Source organism: Pristiophorus japonicus, chromosome 21 (genome assembly GCF_044704955.1).
Source record: "Pristiophorus japonicus isolate sPriJap1 chromosome 21, sPriJap1.hap1, whole genome shotgun sequence".
Taxonomy (NCBI): Eukaryota; Metazoa; Chordata; class Chondrichthyes; family Pristiophoridae; genus Pristiophorus; species Pristiophorus japonicus.
This window is the reverse complement of record NC_091997.1, coordinates 5,800,584-5,822,817: the sequence shown is the minus strand read 5'-3', so window position 1 is coordinate 5,822,817 and position 22,234 is coordinate 5,800,584. Positions and strand designations below refer to the sequence as shown.

The 22,234-nt window shown below is 43.4% G+C and overlaps 1 protein-coding gene across 1 annotated transcript in view; it reads left to right on the top strand.

The window, feature by feature from the left end:
- Nucleotides 1-4,150: 4,150 nt before the first annotated feature.
- Nucleotides 4,151-22,234, top strand: part of dhx58 (DEXH (Asp-Glu-X-His) box polypeptide 58) — a 32,342-nt gene continuing 14,258 nt past the window's right edge. The window contains exons 1-8 of the mRNA XM_070863989.1: nt 4,151-4,227; nt 7,597-7,780; nt 10,033-10,237; nt 13,586-13,776; nt 15,509-15,625; nt 17,828-17,954; nt 18,689-18,880; nt 19,778-20,031. Coding sequence (XP_070720090.1) covers nt 7,604-7,780; nt 10,033-10,237; nt 13,586-13,776; nt 15,509-15,625; nt 17,828-17,954; nt 18,689-18,880; nt 19,778-20,031 — 1,263 coding nt within the window. The 5' untranslated portion in view covers nt 4,151-4,227; nt 7,597-7,603. The remainder of the gene's footprint in view (nt 4,228-7,596; nt 7,781-10,032; nt 10,238-13,585; nt 13,777-15,508; nt 15,626-17,827; nt 17,955-18,688; nt 18,881-19,777; nt 20,032-22,234) is intronic.

Below are 22,234 nucleotides of genomic sequence, written 5' to 3'. Positions count from 1 at the left end.
AGCCGAAAATCCAGCCCCAAATGTCCCAAAATATTGTGACAAAATTCAAAAGAGAAAAGTTTGTAACTATTAACTGCACTGCATGTGCTCTAGTCCCCAATCCAATGCACATCATTGTACATTATGTGTGCAGTGTGGGTGGGAGCAACTTTCTCCATTTCTACTCCTACTCTGTGAAGAACATACCTGGCACTCCATACAGTTGGCATGTATTGACTTCCTCACTGAAGGTTTAACGATTGTGAATGTGATTACTGGAAGTCTGAGTGATAATTGGACTAAAAGGCAAAATATATTTTACAGTTAATTGTTTTATCAAGTTGATCTCATTTATCATTGAAACTCCAAAGGATATGATGCTGGTTACCATTGCTTAAGCAAAATTTATTAAGGGAATCTTCAATGGTATTGTTGATGCTAATCGGACGATAGGCTGTTTGATACGGATTATACTATGTAGTGCACAATGTTATTTTGTGTCATGGTGGAACTATATTCCTCTACGACCACGAAATTCAATTGCTATAAAATAGGGACATCCTGAGGTCATTTAATGGTTATTGTTTCTCAATTAATTGTAAATCCCTGGTTCCTCAAAACATCAAACAGCAAGTTCCTTTTTTTTTAAAAAGAAACGCTTACCATCTATACAAAGTATGACACTTTGAGGTGTGACATAAGAACATAAGAATTAGGAACAGGAGTAGGCCATCTCGCCCCTCGAGCCTGCTCCGCCATTCAACAAGATCATGGCTGATCTGGCCGTGGACTCAGCTCCACTTACCCGCCCTCTCCCTGTAACCCTTAATTCCCTTATTGGTTATAAATCTATCTATCTGTGATTTGAATACATTCAATGAGCTAGCCTCAACTGCTTCCTTGGGCAGAGAATTCCACAGATTCACAACCCTCTGGGAGAAGAAATTCCTTCTCAACTCGGTTTTAAATTGGCTCCCCCGTATTTTGAGGCTGTGCCCCCTAGTTCTAGTCTCCCCAACCAGTGGAAACAACTTCTCTGCCTCTATCTTGTCTATCCCTTTCATGATTTTAAATGTTTCTATAAGATCACCCCTCATCCTTCTGAACTCCAACGAGTAAAGACCCAGTCTACTCAATCTATCATCATAAGGTAACCCCCTCATTTCTGGAATCAGCCTAGTGAATCGTCTCTGTACCCCCTCCAAAGCTAGTATATCCTTCCTTAAGTAAGGTGACCAAAACTGCACGCAGTACTCCAGATGCGGCCTTACAAATACCCTATACAGTTGCAGCAGGACCTCCCTGCTTTTGTACTCCATCCCTCTCGCAATGAAGGCCAACATTCCATTCGCCTTCCTGATTACCTGCTGCACCTGCAAACTAACCTTTTGGGATTCATGCACAAGGACCCCCAGGTCCCTCTGCACCACAGCATGTTGTAATTTCTCCCCATTCAAATAATATTCCCTTTTACTGTTATTTTTCCCAAGGTGGATGACCTCACACTTTCCGACATTGTATTCCATCTGCCAAACCTTAGCCCATTCGCTTAACCTATCTAAATCTCTTTGCAGCCTCTCTGTGTCCTCTATACAACCCGCTTTCCCACTAATCTTTGTGTCATCTGCAAATTTTGTTACACTGCACTCTGTCCCCTCTTCCAGGTCATCTATGTATATTGTAAACAGTTGTGGTCCCAGCACTGATCCCTGTGCCACACCAGTAACCACTGATTTCCAACCGGAAAAGGACCCATTTATCCCGACTCTCTGCTTTCTGTTCGCCAGCCAGTTCTCTATCCATGCTAATACATTTCCTCTGACTCCGTGTACCTTTATCTTCTGCAGTAACCTTTTGTGTGGCACCTTATCGAATGCCTTTTGGAAATCTAAATACACCACTTCCATCTGTACACCTCTATCCACCATGCTCGTTATACTCCGAACTTTCCTTTGTATTTGTATATACGCATTCACGTGAGCACACACTGAAGTGGAGCTCCCCTGTGACATTGCTCCTGGTAAGTCAGGATACGTCGCTTTACAAAGACTGAAGCAGTGTCCAATGTAGCACGTGATGTCTCCTATTGCAGGGGAGCTGTGTGTAACGAGTGTGTCCACAAGATCGAATTGCGAAAAGATGCATCCTGAGGTCAGTTACAGACCTATTGCTCTTGGGCCGAATTCATGATTGAATTTTTGTCCTTTTAAATTCCCAGCTGCTCCACATGGTCAGAAGGAACCATCAGAAAATAATTGCCTTTCTTTATATTTTTTTTTATTCTTTTTTTGTTAAAAGTCTGATATAGATATTTGCATATGTGACACCTGAAATGTGCCCAACACATCTCCAAACTTTTATACATTAAGTTGATGAGACGGATGTGGAAATACTTTGGTCTGTTTTGGAAAATATGTGCCAATGTTTACTATTCAAAATAAAAATATATACAGGTGCAGCGTCCCGAATCCAGGACCGAGGCCATTCCGGATTCCGTGTTTTTCCAGACTTTGGACCGTCTTTCTGACGTCACAAATCCGGAAACACCCGAGCCCAGGTTCGGGTATTTCTGGATTTCGGAATGTCGGAAAGTGGGAAGGGGGGAGGGTTGCTCGCCGAGGAGCTGTTCGGGTCGCCGGCCCCGCCGAGGAAGTGTTCGGGCGGGCCCAGCCGTCGCGGAGGAAGTGTTCGGGCGGGCCCAGCCGTCGCGGAGGTGTTCGGGCGGGCCCAGCCGCCGAGGAGGTGTTCGGGCGGGCCCAGCCGCCGAGGAGGTGTTCGGGCGGGCCCAGCCGCCGAGGAGGTGTTCGGGCGGGCCCAGCCGCCGAGGAGGTGTTCGGGCGGGCCCAGCCGCCGAGGAGGTGTTCGGGCGGGCCCAGCCGTCGCGGAGGAGGTGTTCGGGCGGGCCCAGCCGTCGCGGAGGAGGTGTTCGGGCGGGCCCAGCCGCCGAGGAGGTGTTCGGGCGGGCCCAGCCGCTGCGGAGGAGGTGTTTTGGCGGGCCGGAGACGAGGCCCCGAGGCAAGGGCAGCGAGATGAGGCCTGAGGTCAGGCAGCAGCGGGACGTCGGGTCCAGATTCCGGAACATTTTACGAATTCCGACAACCCTGCCACCAATCGGTCCGGATTCCGGAACTCCGGATTTTGGATGCTGCACCTGTATGTGTACATATATATATATATATATTGCATAACATGCTACCTTAGGCCATGAAGTGCAGAGAAACCGCTCTCCTGAATTATAAAAATAATAATAGGGGGTCCCATGGTGGGAGAGGAGTATGCACAGTAACTCAAAACGAGTAATGAGGTGGGTTAGTTCTGAGAAATGGAGGCGTGATATCCTCCAAAATATCTCTAGACACAAGATCTGACAGGAAGTTTGCTGGTGTTGCTTAACAGAATCACTCAATCGAATGTTCTCTCTCTCTCTCTCTCTCTCTGGCCTACCCTTGCACACAAAAGAGCAGAAATGAAACTCGCAGTGAAACAATTACTGAACTAACCAATTGTACGCCGAACTGCAATGTGGAGCAGTGCCCCCTGCTGGACTCCCTCTCCTTTCATCTTAAAGATCTCATAACTCTTGTTTTCCCCTCAAGGTATTTTGATCTTCAACCTAAAAATACTGTCCTCCACCGGCAGAAAATTAAAAAAAAACAATGTGGTTCCTGTGGACGATACAAATGTGGATTGCAAAAGAGAAGTCAAGTTTAAACCTACAATATACAACTAGGCTAAAGCCAGCAAATGGGAAATGTGGCTTTCAGTAAAGAGCATGTCGGTTTCAAGCATAAATTGATCCTGCTATAGATGTACCTGTTATGTAGTTCATATGGCTTTGTCAGATTGTAATGTGTCTGACCCGCACCGACTAACTTGAACAAATTGGTCTGCAATCTCATTTTCTAATCAACCTCACTATCTTCAATCCACTGGCACAGAACACACCGCTGTCTGTTTATTATTTGTACAGATGTTCAACAGTGGCAAATGTGACGCTTTTATGTTAACCCAAATGCCACTGACATCAGAATTATGAAACAGGTTTGAGCTTTGAAGCATTTAATGCTTGTTGGCTGTCACTGTACCCCTTTAATGGGACCCCCCCATGCAGTTTCATTGCTCAGTTTCGGTTTCTATTCCTATTGGAGAACAACAGATCGAAACTGATGTACTCTATTTAAAGGCCAAGGCAGAACGTCAGACACTAGCATTTTCTCGGCTGTTCCTAAGAACAAGAGGAGCTTTTCGGTGAGTTAAGTGTTTGATTCATAAATTTGTGTTGGTTCTTCAGCTGGAACTTCTGCTCAAATCCTGCTTTCCTTCCCTCTCCCTGCATATAATTTTTAAATATTCTTCCTAGAATTCGTACCCCACGATCATTTTCTTAAAAGTGTGTTAGTACTTTTTCTTAAAACCTTTTCCCTCTCCCCATTTTCTTGCCTTACTTTCCTCACCTTTTGAAGCTGCTTGTGCTGGTGTACAGTACCATGGGTGCCAGCAGTGCCCAATATCTCACCCCAAGTGGTCATTCTTTGAGCTCAGTGAGTGCTTGCCAGTAAACCTATCTGGGTGTGCGAGGGTCGGGGAAGTGTGTATCACAGCCAAGCCAAAACAGGGACTGAACAGTCAGGATCACCGATTTAAAAAAAAAAATCATTCACAGGATGTGGGTGTCGCTGGCAAGACCAGCATTTATTGCCCACCCCTAATTGCTCTTAAATGACTTGAGAGGCTATTTCAGAGGGCAGTTAGCTGTGGGTCTGGAGTCACATGTAGGCCAGACTGGGTAAGGACGGCAGATGGGTTTGTTACAACAATCCAGCAGTTTCATGGTCACCATTACTGATACTAGTTTTTTTAAATTTCAGAATTTAAAAAAAGAGAAATTTAAATTCCCTAGCTGCCATGGCAGGATTTGAATTTTTGTGTCTGAGATTATTAGTCCAGGACTCCAGATTACAAGCCCAGTAACATAACCACTAGGCTACACTGTCCCCTTGATAGCCAGCAGGAGCATGAAGCTGCTTTGTCTCTTTCCCAAAGACAATAGGTGTGGTTAATTTAATGCTGCTGTCACTATGCGAGTTGGGATGAGATAACTCAGCACAAACTGGAGATCAAACCTGGGATTTTCCTGACCTGTAAAATGTACTGTACCAGTGTGATTCCATTTCCCCAATGAGCTGGTGGATCTCGATGAGTTGTTTTTTAATCTGTTGCATGGCGTAACAGAGGAAAGCTGGAGGCGACTGTAATGAGGACAAATGTATCTGAAGTATAACCCTGATAGTTTCTGGGGCCACAGAGTGACGTGGAGCATTTGTATTGGAAATAGGAGGTGGGTGGGGGGCTTGCCCCGTCCACCTCCATGGAGATGGGTTAGGGGCTTGACCCATCCACCTCCATGGCACGAACCTGGTATTGCAGTACTTCCAGGAACGGTGCAGTGGCTCTAGGCCTTTTGGCTAAGAGCAAAATCATTGGCGCAGAGTGATCTTTGTTTGGGCGCAAGGTGACCTTTGGCGTTTATGATCTGACAAGTTGATCTGACAAAGAATTGGAAAGATTGGCAACGAATAAAACATTAAAAAAAAATTTGTATTGGGATGCCAAAAGACACACTCAAATGTCTTTTATTTCCTCGTTCATATCACAGCCCAGTTACATGAAATAGTGGTCCAGGTTATAAACGAGTCATAGAGAGGATTCCAGATAGGAGAAGCGAGACTTTGCTAGTGCTATGCTGTGCAGATATTTTGCTTTGGTACAGAACCGTGAGCTGCAGTGCCAGCATCTCTTGCGCTCCCGATATAAACCACATTTTCCTGTTTAATTTTGTGTAATATTGCTTCAGTCATGTTTTTGTATAAAGACAGACAGCCCAGCCAGTCTATCTGATAAAGTAGACTGTGGAGCCTGGCATGCTGTAGACCATCCGTATCTACTTCATATATTTGGGCTACACTGAGTTCAGGAGCAGAAAATTTTGTTTTTGTTGTGCAATCTGCCAAACAGTACCTCAGTATTCCTCTGGGACAGTGTGCGGTCTGTCAAGCACTGAAGATGCTAATAAGCAGGGCTGAGGCATCTTTAAGATTACATTTACAATTAGGAAGACAAGTAGCTGAATCCTTACAATTGAAGAGTGATTGGTACAGGTACCCTTATTGAAAAGACGTGTGTGGTAACATCATGTTGCATCTTTCTCTAAGCAGTTACTAGGTGAGCTTCTCAGCCTCTGATTTTCTGCTCACTGCCCCATTCTCTTTTCGGTGATTCAGCCGATGTTTCTCTGCCAGATGTGAAGTTAGCCATTTTGTAGCAGTAAGTCGCATCAACAATAACTTGTTAATGGTATTTTATAATTACTATGATACATTGTGCATGTTTTCACCTTGGTAGTTCAAATTTGTTTTTGATCCTTTTCTGAGGATAGGCGTCACAATGACCCTTGACCTGGAAACTCCATTCCATTCATACAGGGTGATGATCAAACTCTGATTAACGCAAGTTTGACATACTAGAAAATAAACGTACAATATATATAATAACATTGGCTGGCCTGTGTAAGGCAGATAATGTCTCAAGCTGTATGTTAAGTTTGAGTTACATCACTGAATACATTCTATCCTGTGCTTATAATATATACATGTATTTTTGCAATTTTTGTTATGACAGTGATCTATGTCATGACAAACAGTGGGATTTCTGTGTTTGAATCGTGTGAATTGAATTGCAATAATATTGGGTTTCATTTTACTGCATGTTATGGGGAATAGCATATATTAAAATCATTGAGTTGATAGAGCTGTAGAGCCCCCAGGAAATTGAAATCAGTGAGTAATACGAGAAGCAGTAATTCTCACTTTTTCCAGAGGTGGAACTGCAACTTCTTTAAAACAAAAAGAACAACAATTGGATAGATTTGCAATTTGCCACCTGGGTATAAAATGTGACCTTGTGGATCAGCTGCTTTAGAAACTGTCCAATCTTCATTTCTATTTATTTCAAGTGGCAACTTGAAAATCTACTGCAATACTACAAGAACAAAGATATGTTGATAATGCAAACACAGCTGAAAGGCCTGCCATTTCCTGTTACTAAATACGAGAAATGCCACTGGCGATTCATAGTTATATATTGACAGTCTTTACAAGTAGCCTTTGGATGCAGCTCCAGCATCTCTTGTGGTGCTCCAAGTGTCTATCACTGAAACAGCCCTCTTCAATTGCATCCTCATCTACTTTCCCACTTGTATACCCTACCTGCCATTAATCCCTCTCCCTTGTACCCTGATAAAAGCTACCCCCAACTCTCTCTCACAAGCCACCTCACACTTCAATTCCACCAAATCTGGCCTTCACTTGAGATGGCATTGTGCCTCTGTTAATCCTGACAACTGCTTTATCCCTCGTCCCCACTAGATTCCATTTTACTAATGGCCCAAACCACATCTTTAAGCCACAAGGAAATGACAGGAAAAATTACCCTCTTTTAACAGTCAACTGTTTAAAAAAAAAAAATAGAATGATTTAATCCTAACCTAAATTCACAGGCTATTTGTTTGTATTCAAATGAGTGGCGGTGAGGGGTTAATTTATTTTGGTCTTGTTGCAGATATACAATGCAAATTGATTTGCGAGATTACCAGTGGGAGGTTGTGGAGCCTGCCCTTGTGGGCAAAAATATCATCATATGGCTTCCGACAGGTGGAGGCAAGACTCGAGCAGCTGTGTTTGCCACCAGACACCACCTGGACAGAAAGGGTGGTCAAGGCAAAGTAGCCGTTCTTGTAAATAAGGTAAAAATATAGTCACCATTTTATGTTATAAACTTAGGGGCCAGTAAGCAAATGCTGTTTAAAGGATCATCATTGCCTGGTAAAGTAACTTATTACTTTAGAAGCGGGGATCTGCAAAGATACAATGATACAGAAAAGATTTACTAGAATGGTTCCAGGGATGAGGGACTTCAGTGACGTGGATAGACTGGAGAAGCCGGGGTTGTTCTCCTTGGAGCAGAGAAGGTTGAGAAAGAAAGACTTGGATTTGTACAGCGTCTTTCACGACCACCGGACGTCTCAAAGCGCCTTACAGCCAATGAAGTATTTTTGGAGTGTAGTCACTGATGTAATGTGGGAAACATTAAGAGGAGATCTGATAGAGGTGTTTTAAAATCATGAAGGGTTTAGACACAGTAAATAAAGAGAAACGGTTTCCAATGGCTGAAGGGTCGATAACCAGAGGGCACAGGTTTAAGGTGATTAGTAAAAGAACCAGAGGTGACACGAGGAAAAACTTTTTTAATGCAACGAGTGGTTAGGATTTGGAATGCACTGCAGAATAGGGTGGTGGATACAGATTCAATTGTAGCCTTCTGAAGGGAATTGGATAAATACTGGAAGGAGAAAAATTTGCAGGGGCGCAGAAAAAGAATGGGGCAGTGGGGCTAACTGAAAGAGCCAATGGAGACTTGATTGCCAAATGGCCTCCTATACTGCACTATTCTAATTGATGATGCAGTAGCATTAACACATGAACAGCCATAACTACACTTTAATTTTTAACTTTGGTTTTGCAAATGTTTTACAATAACAGCATGTTAAGGTACATTAAATATTGCATTTAATATATAATTGGTATGCAGTAATGTGTGACAGTTTCTGATAGCTTTTCTTATGGTTACTTGGAAGAGCATTTTGAAAAGCATATTTCAGGGTTTCTTTAAACCTACCCACTGAGCCCCTCTTTCCATTCGACTGTGTGGGTGACTGCGTCTTTCCGTTTTAGTGTCAGCATCTGTGTATACAGTGCTACCTGTTCTTGGCAGGAAGGTAGAAATGGAGGCCAAACATTGAAGAACTTCTTTTGATTCACCCTCAGTGAACAATGGCACAATGTTTACTCAACATGTTGACACCAATATGCTAAAGAAAAAATTGCGCTTAAACAAATAAGCTTTAATGTTGTGTAATACTCCAAAAGCAGCATCGCAAATTTCCCATTGTGCACTTTGTCAGTGGGGTTGGAGTTTTGGCGTATTTGCAAAATGTGCGCAGCATTGATGTGTTTCATCATGACCTGCCACAAATGCTTCAGAAGTTTCAGATAGCAATATTCATCACATCTACTGCAATGCAGCATCCATCAAGGCTACTGTGAAGTATTCAGATTAAGCTGTTCAAAATTGTCCTGCCCCCAAACTCTCCCAAAAGGATGAACATAAGAACATAAGAAATAGGAGCAGGAGTAGGCCATTTGGCCCCTTGAGCCTGCTCCGCCATTCAATAAGATCATGGCTGATCTACTTCAACTCCACTTTCTTGCACTATCCCCATATCCCGTGATTCCCATAGTGGCCAAAAATCTATCGATCTCAGTCTTGAATATACTCAACGATTGAGTATCCACAGCCCTCTGGGGTTCCCTGTCTCTCTGACCCCATTTCCATCCTCCTGACCCTCATTTTACCTCTTTCTCTGACCCCAATCACTCTCTGACCCCCACCCCCGCCCATTCCCTAGTCTCCCCATCCACCGACCTCCATTGCCCCTCTCTTCCCCCGAGCTTCCAAACCCATTGGTGATGTTGGTCTTTTAGTGCATCTGTCCATGGTTTTGGTTGAGAGAAGCATTACTCCTGGAAGCAGAGGAGAATATTAGCCCAGTGTTTGCAAGCTCATGTCACCAGAAGAGAAGTGGCTTTCAAAATGTTGTTTTGAGCACTGAAATAACTTGGTCTCAGTGCATCCAATACATGTTGCTTATAACAATTCCCCAGTGTTGAGCATCAGTGCTGTTAATGCTGCAGTAATATTGGTGAAATTCTCTGAAGAAACAAATTAATTCAGCAAGTTTGGATAAGTAATTGTATGCAAATAAAATGGGACTGTTGCATATGTGTTCATTTCGACTGTTCACTTACTTTGACGACAATTGCGGTATCTGTATAGAATTCTTGCCACATCAGTCCCCCTCAATCAATATTATATACATCAGTAGTGTAAGTGAAATGATAGGCATGTATTCCATCTTTAAAACTGTTGTCTATATAGGTGCCTCTGGTGAATCAGCATTATGAAAACGAGTTTAATAAATTCCTGAAGACTTTGTACAAGGTGATGCGAATCAGTGGGGACAGCGATCTTAAATCCAACTTTGCACATATTGTACGTGACAATGATGTCATCATCTGCACAGCACAGATCCTGCAAAATGCACTGAACAGCACTGAAGAAGAAAAGCATGTCGATCTAACAGGTAGGACAGCTTAATTCACTGGGCTATACATCATTACAAACACAAGCTCCTGGATTTAGAATGCTTTAGACACTAGGCGAGCAAAATACAGCCCACGGGCCGTATCTGGCCCGCCAATGGATTTTAGAAAAAGCACAAGTTTGTACCCATATTGCAGAAAGTCTTCAGGCTTCTGTGGGATACATTGGGCCATGCCCCCATCTCCCCCGGGGCAGGGCCTATTGCCGACAGCAGCACAGCCCCTAAGTTGGTGGAGAGCGGTGAGTGCAGCAGCGAGGAGGGTGCAGGCCCCCTCCCCAGCCCAGGCCCAACCCCCAATGATGGGCTGACTGATGGATAATACCTGTTAACCAGTTATTAACTACCACCTAACTAATTAATGCAAAACTGATTTGTGTTTATTAATTAGCATTATAATGATCTCAAATGTATTTATTTCACACTGATTATTTATGCTAACTGATAATTAGTAAGTTAGTTAACAGATTTATTCACTAACTTAATGCCCTTGCTTGTTAGGCAGTTGGTGAGCAATTTAAATTGTGCTTAATAATTTACTAACAAATGTTCCCTAATTTTGTATCCTCGTATTGATGTATTTATTAATGTGACACAAATTTTCTGTGCAAGTTCAATCAGTTGAATGATTTCACGTTAAACAGTTCACCTATATAATAACCAAACACTTTTTTTGGCCAATTAATCACTAATTGGCTGAGGGTGAAATTTTGCAAGAGGAATAAAATCGCTACTCGGATTTAGTAAAGTGACAGTGCACACAATAAATTAAACATATTCTGGAATATGCTCCGGATCGAGCACATTCGGGAATCACTGCGGTTAATGGGCTGTAGTCTAATCCAAGCTTTCATCTTAACTACAAATCTTCTGTAATTTGTGACCCCTGCGGGTGCAAACTTCTGCCCAACTTCTTCCCAGCGAATATTTGCTTCATGCTTTTTTATTGGCTTCTACTTTCTATTGCAGAGCCAGCTTTCAATAGAATTAGCTTCTTTGCCAATAGTTCCATGAGCTTTAATCTGCTTTATAAATTTCATTTGTGAAACATTATCAAATGCCTTCTGCAAATCCAAATATAGTATGCTCAATGGATTGCCCTTGTTAACCAATTTAGTTATCTCCTTACAGAATTCCAGCAAATCTGTGAGACACAATCTGTTGCTTCTAAATCCACACCATAAATTATGGGCTCTGTACTCTTTGGATGAATATTGAAAGCACCATAGATACTCTTGTAACATTCTCCCACTTATAAGTGTTAGGCTAGCTACTCTATACATTTCTGGACATGATTATGTACAATAGGTTCATGTAATGAGGAACTGAAAGATATCCTTATTAGGCGGGAAATTGTGTTCGGGAAATTGATGGGATTAAAGGCCGCTAAATCCCCGGGTCCTGATAGTCTGCATCCCAGAGTACTTAAGGAAATGGCCCTAGAAATAGTGGATGCATTGGTGATCATTTTCCAACAGTCTATCGACTCTGGATCAGTTCCTATGGACTGGAGGGTAGCTAATGTAACGGCACTTTTTAAAAAAGGAGGAAGAGAGAAAGTGGGTAATTATAGACTGGTTAGCCTGACATCAGTAGTGGGGAAAATGTTGGAATCAATCATAACGGATGAAATAGCAGCCCATTTGGAAAGCAGTGACAGGATTGGTCCAAGTCAGCATGGATTTATGAAAGGGAAATCATGCTTGACGAATCTTCTGGAATTTTTTGAGGATGTAACTAGCAGAGTGGACAAGGGAGAACCAGTGGATGTGGTGTATTTGCACTTTCAAAAGGCTTTTGACAAGGTCCCGCACAAGAGATTGGTGTGCAAAATCAAAGCACATGGTATTGGGGGTAATGTACTGACGTGGATAGAAGATCTGGTTGGCAGACAGGAAGCAGAGAGTCAGGATAAACAGGTCCTTTTCAGAATGGCAGGCAGTTACTAGTGGGGTGCCGCAGGGCTCAGTGCTGGAACCCCAGCTCTTTACAATGTACATTAACGATTTGGATGAAGGAATAGAGTGTAATATCTCAAAGTTTGCAGATGACACTAAGCTGGGTGGCGGTGTGAACTGTGAGGAGGACGCTAAGAGGCTGCAGGGTGACTTGGACAGATTAGGTGAGTGGGCAAATACATGGCAGATGCAGTATAATGTGGATAAATGTGAGGTTATCCATTTTGGGGGCAAAAACACGAAGGCAGAATATTATCTGAATGGCGGCAGACTAGAAAAAGGGGAGGTGCAACATGACTTGGGTGTCATGGTTCATCAGTCACTGAAAGTGGGCACGCAGGTACAGCAGGCGGTAAAGAAGGCAAATGGTATGTTGGCCTTCATAGCTAGGGGATTTGAATATAGGAGCAGGGAGGTCTTACTGCAGTTGTACAGGGTCTTAGTGAGGCCTCACCTGGAATATTGTGTTCAGTTTTGGTCTCCTAGTCTGAGGAAGGACGTTCTTGCTATTGAGGGAGTGCAGCGAAGGTTCACCAGACTGATTCCAGGGATGGCTTGGCTGTCATATGAGGAGAGACTGGATCAACTGGGCCTTTATTCACTGGTGTTTAGAAGGATGAGAGGGGATCTCATAGAAACATAAGATTCTGACGGGACTGGACAGGTTAGATGCGGGAAGAATGTTCTCGATGTTGGGGAAGTCCAGAACCAGGGGACATAGTCTTAGGATAAGGGGTAGGCCATTTAGGACTGAGATGAGGAGAAACTTCTTCACTCAGAGAGTTGTTAACCTGTGGGATTCCCTGCCGCAGAAAGTTGTTGATGCCAGTTCATTGGATATATTCAAGAGGGAGTTAGATATGGCTCTTACGGTTAAGGGGATCAAGGGGTATAGAGAGAAAGCAGGAAAGGGGTACTGAAGGAATGATCGGCCATGATCTTATTGAATGGCGGTGCAGGCTCAAAGGGCCGAATGGCCTACTCCTGCACCTATTTTCTATGTTTGCCATTCCCCAATCTTCAGATGCAAGTCCTATAATTACAGAGCCCCTATGAAATATTAATGGGAGCCTCAACTATTTTTAACGATTCTAGAATGTATTCCACCTGGACCAGGTTCCTCGTATACAATTCGTTGAATTTCCTCATGTAACACATTCATTACCAATGTCTACCTATGTAATCGACTTCTGAGCGCTAATAACAGATCTGGCGTTTGTGCACAGTTTTTGTTTCTGACTGATGTGACAGATTTCATGAAAAATAAGTTAGAAGAAACTCAGCTGAAACCTTTAGTGAAATCTGGAATTCTGGCCGTTCAGTGCTTTTAAAGGCTTTCTTTAACAAAGAACTTTTCTCTTTTTTAATACAGAATTTTCTCTGCTGATAATTGATGAGTGTCACCACACCCAGAAAGATGGAGTATATAATAAAATCATGGGCCAGTACATTGAGAAAAAGCATCAGCACACAAGGGGCTTACCGCAAATCATTGGACTGACGGCATCACCTGGAACCGATGGAGCCAATACTTTTGACAATGCAAAGAACCATATCTTGCAGGTTAATCCAATTTTGATTCCAAATGAAGTCTCTCACCCAAACCATTTTTCAGGTGCTGACTGGCTCACCGGTATCTCCAGCATAAGGGAACGGTAGCATAGTGGTTATTTTACTAGACTAGTAATCCAGAAACCTGAACTGATGATCAGGTGTGTGCTCAAATCCCACCACAGCAGCTGGGGAAATTAAATTAAATAAATCTGGAATTTAAAAAGAAAGCTAGTACCTTGTATCAGTAATGGTGACCATGAAACTACCGGATTGTCGTAAAAACCCATCTGGTTCACTAATGTCCTTTAGGGAAGGAAATCCGCTGTCCTAACCCGGTCTGGATTATATGTGACAGCAATGTGGTTGACTCTTAACTGCCCCTCTGAAATGGCCCAGCAAGCCACTCAGTTGGGCCAGGGCAATTAGGGATGGGCAATAAATGCTGGCCTTGTCAGTGACGCACACATCCTGGGAATGAATGAAAAAAAAATTCTGTTTTGGAGCAACAAATCGCCTGAATCTGAGGTGTATAACCAGTGGTTTCAGTGAAGCATGCGGCCACTGAGCCCTGGAAAATAAGCCCTTGAGGGCCTGGCAACTCCGTCCTATTTGCGCTTATTGTTCTTATTTGATGGTTTGTCCAGTTTGAATTTGATGGGCCTGGAGGTTTGTATAGGGCTGGGTTTCTTTTAATCACTGTTGCCTCATTCAATAAATCCTAAACCAGAGCACATAGGTCTGTTAGTATTGGCAACTTGAAATGTAAGCAAATTAATAGCATTCATTTAAACCCTGAGGATCCATCTCTGCTGCCCACAATGGTGAACCCTGGGACCAAATGATGAACCAAGGCTGTTCTGTTAGTTGTTCCCACTTTAGAATCCAGAAACAACAATATACATAGCGTTGACTTCATAACTATATTAGCTTCAGTGCATAATATTATGTTCTAATTTTAATACTAATTATTGTAAATTCTGATGTAAAATCACTGTTACCCACTACTCACCTTCCAATTCTCTGTGATATTATGCATGGTGTACCTACAATTACCAGCCAAATCATAGCTCGAAAATCGAACAGAACCAAATTAATAAGGATTTTCTCTTCATAAACCAAGTAGCAGAAAGTAATTTCAAAGGGCACAATCTAATCTCACAATTCAAATAATCGATATAAACTGAATAAACCTTTTAGTAAATTCTGCCTCACTTGAGTTAATGTTATAATTAGCAAAAGCCCATCAGAGTTTAAAAAAAAGACTGCTCTGGAATGATTCGCATGGAGGTCACTGAGACTAAATGTGGAGTGAGCATGCACTGTGGGGTAATACCCTTGGTTGAAGTCTGCACTTGACGTCTGAATAATTCAAATTGGCCTTTTCAGGCGTTTTTGAAATTCAGGTTCAAAGTAAATCCACAGTGGAAATAAAACAGATTTATCTGGGTTTCGGCACTTTTACATTCTAATTATATAACATCAGTGCTTTCATGCCCTAAGCATGGGCTCAGCCTACTTGGAATTCCAAGCACGGCTGAGTTCATATTTTGGCTTCTGCTGGGCTGACTGGGGCAAGGCCAACTTGCCATGCACTGAGGGAATAGAGGAAACCAATTTTCACACACAAAGAAAAATATAATTAATTTGGAGCTCAGCAGTAATTTTTAATATTAATTACAATGTTACTGTAGTGTATTCATCTATTGACATACATTGTGTTTGTATTTTCTATTTATCATAGATCTGTGCTAACATGGATGCCTCTATGATAACATCCTCCAAGGACTGTGCCCAACAGCTAAAAGATAAGGTCCCTCAGCCTGTAAAAAGATATGACCTTACAGAAGAAAGAAAACAGGTACAAAATTTTAACCTGCGTATAACCTTAAAAATATGAAGGCCATAAAAATATATATTATAATATTGAAAGCATATTAACTAGTGCATTCTTTTATCAATATGACACAGTGCCATGGTGCACTGGATCGCAGTATCCACAATCTACCACATGCTGAATTCTGATCCCGGGCATATGTTGACTAAAACCTTCTTAAACAAACTGTAGAAACATTTAAAATAATGAAGGGGATAGACAAGATAGAGGCAGAGAGGTTGTTTCCACTGGTCGGGGAGACTAGAACTAGGGGGCACAGCCTCAAAATATGGGGGAGCCAATTTAAAACCGAGTTGAGAAGGAATTTCTTCTCCCAGAGGATTGTGAATCTGTGGAATTCTCTGCCCAAGGAAGCAGTTGAGGCTAGCTCATTGAATATATTCAAATCACAGATAGATTTTTAACCAATATGGGAATTAAGGGTTACGGGGAGCGGGCGGGTAAGTGGAACTGAGTCCACGGCCAGATCAGTCATGATCTTGTTGAATGGCGGAGCAGGCTCGAGGGGCTAGATGGCCTACTTCTGTTCCTAATTCTTATATTCATTTGTTCTTATGTTCTTATGTACCCTGGGGTAAGTTTCTGATTAAATTCAGATTATATACTCAGGAACTCCGCCCCGAGACATGCTGATCATCCTAGACTCACAATAACATGAGAACATAAGAAGGCAGTGGATCTGCTGCCTAACTGAGGATACAACCAGTGTTCCCCCACGTCACCAGTGGATCTGCTGCCTAACTGAGGATACAACCAATGTTCCCCCACGTCACCATTGGCTCAGTGGCCTATTGAGGATACAACCAATGTTCCTCCACGTCACCATTGGCTCAGCGGCCTATTGAGGATACAACCAATGTTCCCTCTAAGATGCTGCGTGGCCACGCAACATCCTGGAATGTACCGCAGATTAAAATAAACAGGCCGCTTACAACTTCATCAGGCGATAACCCTGTGAGTGTTTTGCCTAATACCATGTCCAAACGCCCAGGCAACAACAATGTCTCAGAAAAAATGCTGTTCAACATTTAAAGAGGATTGTTTTTTGAAAATTGAGGAAACCGAACCAATCAATGTCTCTGGTAGGGGGTTTTGGAAACTGGAAGACACAGATATTGCAGTTTACATGTAACTGATAAATAAGCCCTTTAGCTATTGGCATATGTGTAAAATTTTCACTTAAGTAAGGGCACCTTTTTTAGCGCGCTATACTGTCAAGTATTTTCAATTCATTTGTACAATTGTAGCAACCCAGCAATTCAGTGACCTTTTAAAAATATTAACTGCCCATGGACAAAAAGTAGTGCTCAGGAGTTTGTCGCCCGCCCAGTACAAGGAAAATTTAGAGGGAACATCGGATACAACCCTTCCTCAAATCTACCAGTCTTAGTGCAATCTGCTCCGATAAACACTAACGATCTGAGCCTGGAAATCTGATGGACTAAACCCTTTCCCATTCACTCACACTGCATAGAATGTCAATAGACCAATTACCATCTTGCATCCTATGAATGAAAGGACTATGCAATAGACCACTGTGCCAAAATGTCTCTTTAACTGTAGATCATGAAAACATAGCCCAAGTATATCCTGTAGTTCAGCTCTAAACTAGCAGTTTAGAATGCAGCATACTAGTTGTGCACCACTGAATCTGAATTGAGCCTACACCATGTATTCCTCTCCTAATTAAAAGAGGATATTGGAAACCTGAAGATTTAAAAAGGAAGAATGGAGAAATATTTGATTTTAAAAAGGAAGCTTTTTTCCTCAAACGCAGTGATTAAAAAAAAAACAGTTCTTTGTCCATCTTTCAGATGAGGCCTTGAACTAAGGCTTCGCCTGCTCTCTCAGGTGGACGTAAAAGATCCCATGGCACTATTTCGAAGAAGAGCAGGGAAGTTATCCCCAGTGTCCTGGCCAATATTTATCCTTCGATCAACATAACAAAACAGATTATCTGGTCATTATCACATTGCTGTTTGTGGGAGCTTGCTGTGCGCAAATTGGCTGCCGCGTTTTCCACATTTACAACAGTGACTACACTCCAAAAGTACTTCATTGGCTGTAAGGCGATTTGAGGCGTCGGATGGTTGTGAAAGGCGTTACATAAATGCAAGTCTTTTTCTAACCGTGCTTTCACTTTTTTTCTCCCAACTCTTCATGCAGGACCCTTTTGGGGACAAAATTAAAAAGATGATGAAAACCATTCACTCCTATTTAGATGAGCCTTCAATCAAGGGGAATTTGGGGTCACAGATTTATGAACAAACAGTTGTACTGCTGGAAAAAAAAGGTGAGAGGCTGACTTTTACTGATCCATTTCTTGTTGCGTAACATAAATAATTTGCATCGGTTTGGAAGGTAAGTAAAGCAACACATGTAAAACTCTACATGGATAGATGCCATACCTCTCAATTGTATAGTTTTAATATGTGCGCGCACTAGGTCCGTGCAGCAGAGCTGGTCTCCAGTTGTTTTGGTTAATCCTTGCTACTGGACCAAGACCTCGCTCTGTCGAGCCCGTGTGGTGGCTGGTGTGCAACGGTCACCCCACGTTAAAAAAATCCACGCACAGGCATCTTCCACCCTTCAAGATTTAGTTCGGACCTGGAATTTTAGATCCTTCATTGAAACACCTGTGAACTTTTTGACGTGGAAGCAAGTCATCCTCGACTCGAGGGACTGCCTATGATGATGATAGTTTTAATCAGGAAATTCAAACACTAATCAGCCCCACTGAGAAAAGGAGGGAGTGGTATATGGTACTCCAATAATGCAACATCAGCTGATGGGCTCATAAAGGTTCCTTTACTTAAGCCTAAGCCAAAAACAATGGCCCAGAAATTGCTGGAAAAATAATGACTCCTGATAATGGGCAGGCATCACTGATTTCACAATGTACCTGCACACACCACCAAGTGCATGCAGCATACATCCTACACATCTGTATTTGGGCACGATTGAATTTCCAGGCCAGCGCATGTATTTTGTGTCTCTAATATTTATTCTGTGCTTGGATGTTGCTAGGTGCCATTGAATCCAATAGAAAGAAACGTGTCTGTGCACTCCATCTCCGGAAATACAACGATTCCCTTCTGATCAATGACACGGTGCCCATGATTGACTCGTTCAACTTCCTGGAGGATTTCTACACCAATGAACAACTCACTAAAGTTGTTCTTGATCAAACAGATCGATTCCTATTCAAGGTGTTTAATGGTAAGGGTAGGTTCTGGACAATTTACAGACATGTACCTATAATTCACTGGATCTGTAACTGAATGTGGCCCTGGGGGTTGTGGCATTTTGGAAGAGCTGACGCTTGTGGAGGGTTAATGCAGGGAGACCAGATATTGCCAATATTACTCAATTATCACCACCATATCCCCCTCCCCCCCCCCCCCCCCCCACCCCCCCCACACACATCCCTAGCAGAGTGTTAGAGAAGTGATGAAGGTATGGACTAGGGTTTTAACAGTTGATTGCATAAATAAATGCAAGTGTGAGGGGGGGGTTGAGAGTTGAGGAGATGTCCAGTGTTCAAGGAGTGGAAAGTCCATACAGAAACAAAGGCAAGGTGGGACAAAGCAATGTAACAATTTGAAAAGAAGGACAAGAATATTGAACTCAAATCAACCATGGCATGGGGACTCAATGGAGCTTGTTGAGCACAGGGGTGCTGTGAATGTGGGACTTAAAGTTAAAGATTGTAAAGTACTGATTCAGGGAAACCTGGGTGGGGAAAGGGTGGAGGGAGAATAGTCCCTGGTTCCTGCTCCTGATTGCGATCCAATGAGATCTGCTGGAGGTGTATGGTCATCCAGTGAGCAGAATCAGGTTCAGCTGTGATACTTCCACAGTCAAATAGCTTGGCTACACTCAACTGTCAAAGCTTGCATGTTAAAGAATAGTCACCAGAGTGGAACAATACCTTAGGATGACTTACACCTTCAGGAGAGGAAGGGAGGAAAAGAAAAAATTTTATAAGTTTTTAACAGAATAGCTATTATGCAGATACATATAAAAATGATAGCAGAATGATTGTAACTTTGTGCATGAATTGATCCATGATTGCTTATGCTCTTCCCATCCACACACTGCCTGTTCTTCTCCTAGATAATAAGGATGAACTGCACGCACTTACCCTCAATAAAGAGTATGAAAATCCAAAACTAAACACATTGAAGAAAACACTCTTGGAACAATTTAACGACTCAAACTCCCGAGGGATTATCTTCACGAAAACACGGCAGAGCACGCATGCCATGCTGGCCTGGATTAAGAACAGTAGTCTGTTAATGGCAGCTAATATCAAAGCAGAATGTCTAACTGGGGCCGGTTTCAGTAACCAGACGAAGCACATGACTCAGGTGAGTCGGAACAGTGCCGTGCACCAAAATTACCATTCTCAACTACTGTTACCAATTTTGTAGCTGGTTGGAACTGTTACTCATGCTAAGTACAATGAAACAATGGGCAGTGCAGATCAGTTCGACAAGACAACCAATACAGTAGCAATTAGTAATTTAAATAATCCAAGTACAACTGGTTTCACACAGTAATGAGACAGTAAGTACAAAAGATAGATATTACCTCAATCCTTTGGAGAACAGGAGAACATGTGTTGAAACTGTCTGTTTCTTTGCTCCGTTTCTGCCCTTCCCCCTTAAGGCAGTTCTTTATGGACGTAGTTATGTGCATTAGAAACATGCTCTGATTGGGTCTCCGTGATCACATGACCTGATTGCTGATTGGTCCCCTTGGAGGATAAGGCACTCCCAGCAGTTTCTCTGGAATGTGTAATTGGAATCGCCCAGCCCAAGTTCTCAGTGACTTTGCAAAGTGTAATTCAAGCCATTCTGACTGCTGACTCCAGACAGGAAAGAGCTCCTCCCTCCCAGCCCAAGTTTCTGCCCCATCCCATCCCAGCCCAAGTTTCTGCCCCATCCCATCCCAGCCCAAGTTCCTGCCCCATCCCATCCCAGCCCAAGTTTCTGTCCCATCCCCCAGCCCAAGTTTCTGCCCCATCCCAGCCCCGTTCCTGCCCCATACCAGCCCAAGTTTCTGACTCCCTCCACACCCCCCCCCCCCAAGTTCATGCCCCCCCCCCACAGCCGAAGTTTCTGCCCCATCCCAGCCCAAGTTCTTGACCTTACCGCCCCCCCCCCCCCGCACCCCCGGCCATGCTATAGATGGGGCATTGTGTGTGAGTCACGGATTGTTAACAGGTTTACTGGGTATGAAGTGAATAGTGACAGTGTCGTGACTTCCGGATTTCATCCACCCCAATGATGTCCCTTGTCGCACACGCACCGAGCTTTCTGAGAAATCGGGTGTGGGTGTAAAGAGGATGGGGTTGGAAAAACGTGATCCATCTTCCCTGAGTTTCCTCTCTCCCCTTCGATCCCCTCTCCCATGTCCCCTCTCTCTCCCTTGTCTCTCTCTTAGTATGGGGGTGGGGGGGGGCGGAGTCCAGGGTGCGCAGGCATGGAAGGATGCTCAAATAACTCGTGCAAATAATCTCTGGTTCTTTATATACTCCCAACTCCATGGGCAATCTCACAACCTTAACATCGTCCACCCTCAACCAATCAGTGACACTGTAGCCCAGTTAACCCATATATGGACATGCTTCCATTTTATTTCTCCCCGACTCTCTTCCGCAGTTTTCCAACAAACACAACTTAAAACAAACTACAGTTTAGGATTCTAGGTATGGGGTTAATGTCCCACTGTTCTTTCTCTGCTGTTTTCTGCCTACCTTTCCTGAAGCTTACTGACTTGCGCTGCAATACCATTGCATTGTTGGTGACACTTCTGTGCTTCGCCCAAATGGCCATTTTCACGCACGAGCTGAGATGGTGATCATTGTCAGATTAATTGATCGTGGATTGGACGCTTCCGGCTAACCTAATCCTTTGTTGGGGATAGCCCCACACACGCGCACGTTCATGCAGGATAATCATACTGGATCATCATAAGAAACCGTTACAGATTTTCCCCTTCCTAGACCAGGCGTGCTCAGACCAATCGTAGCAGCCCTGTGATTATGTGCCTCTTTCTAAACTGCAGATCCACACTGGGACTCTTCCTGGGCTATATGGCTAAGTACCATACCATACATTCCTTTACCTATTGGGCCATTAAGTTTCACTGGTCTAGAAATTGGGTAGCGCTCTACTTCCTGGGATGGCGAGGGGGCGCACGCCTAAGCAGCACTACGCACTGGGCCATGTAGCGCTGCCAGTTGCGAGAGGCTCTTCCCTCAATTAAAGGGCAGGGCCCAAGCTGCGTTCTCTGCCAAAGAAGAATCCACCGACATGGACCACTGGAGGGGCAGGGGTGCCGCGCGATCAGGCCGGCACTCGCGCAGAGTACCGAGCTGAGTGATCGCAGCCCCGATCCCCCGAAGAAACCGCAATCAGAGCGGCAACAAAAAAGGTATGTTTTTTTTTTCTCTGCAGCCGGCCATCTCCTCTTTCATTTTCACCCCGGTAGCGGGCACCTGTCCCCTGAGACAGCCGCTTTTGTCGCCCGGCGCTGCTTCAGGGGACGAAACCCAATTTAGAGGCT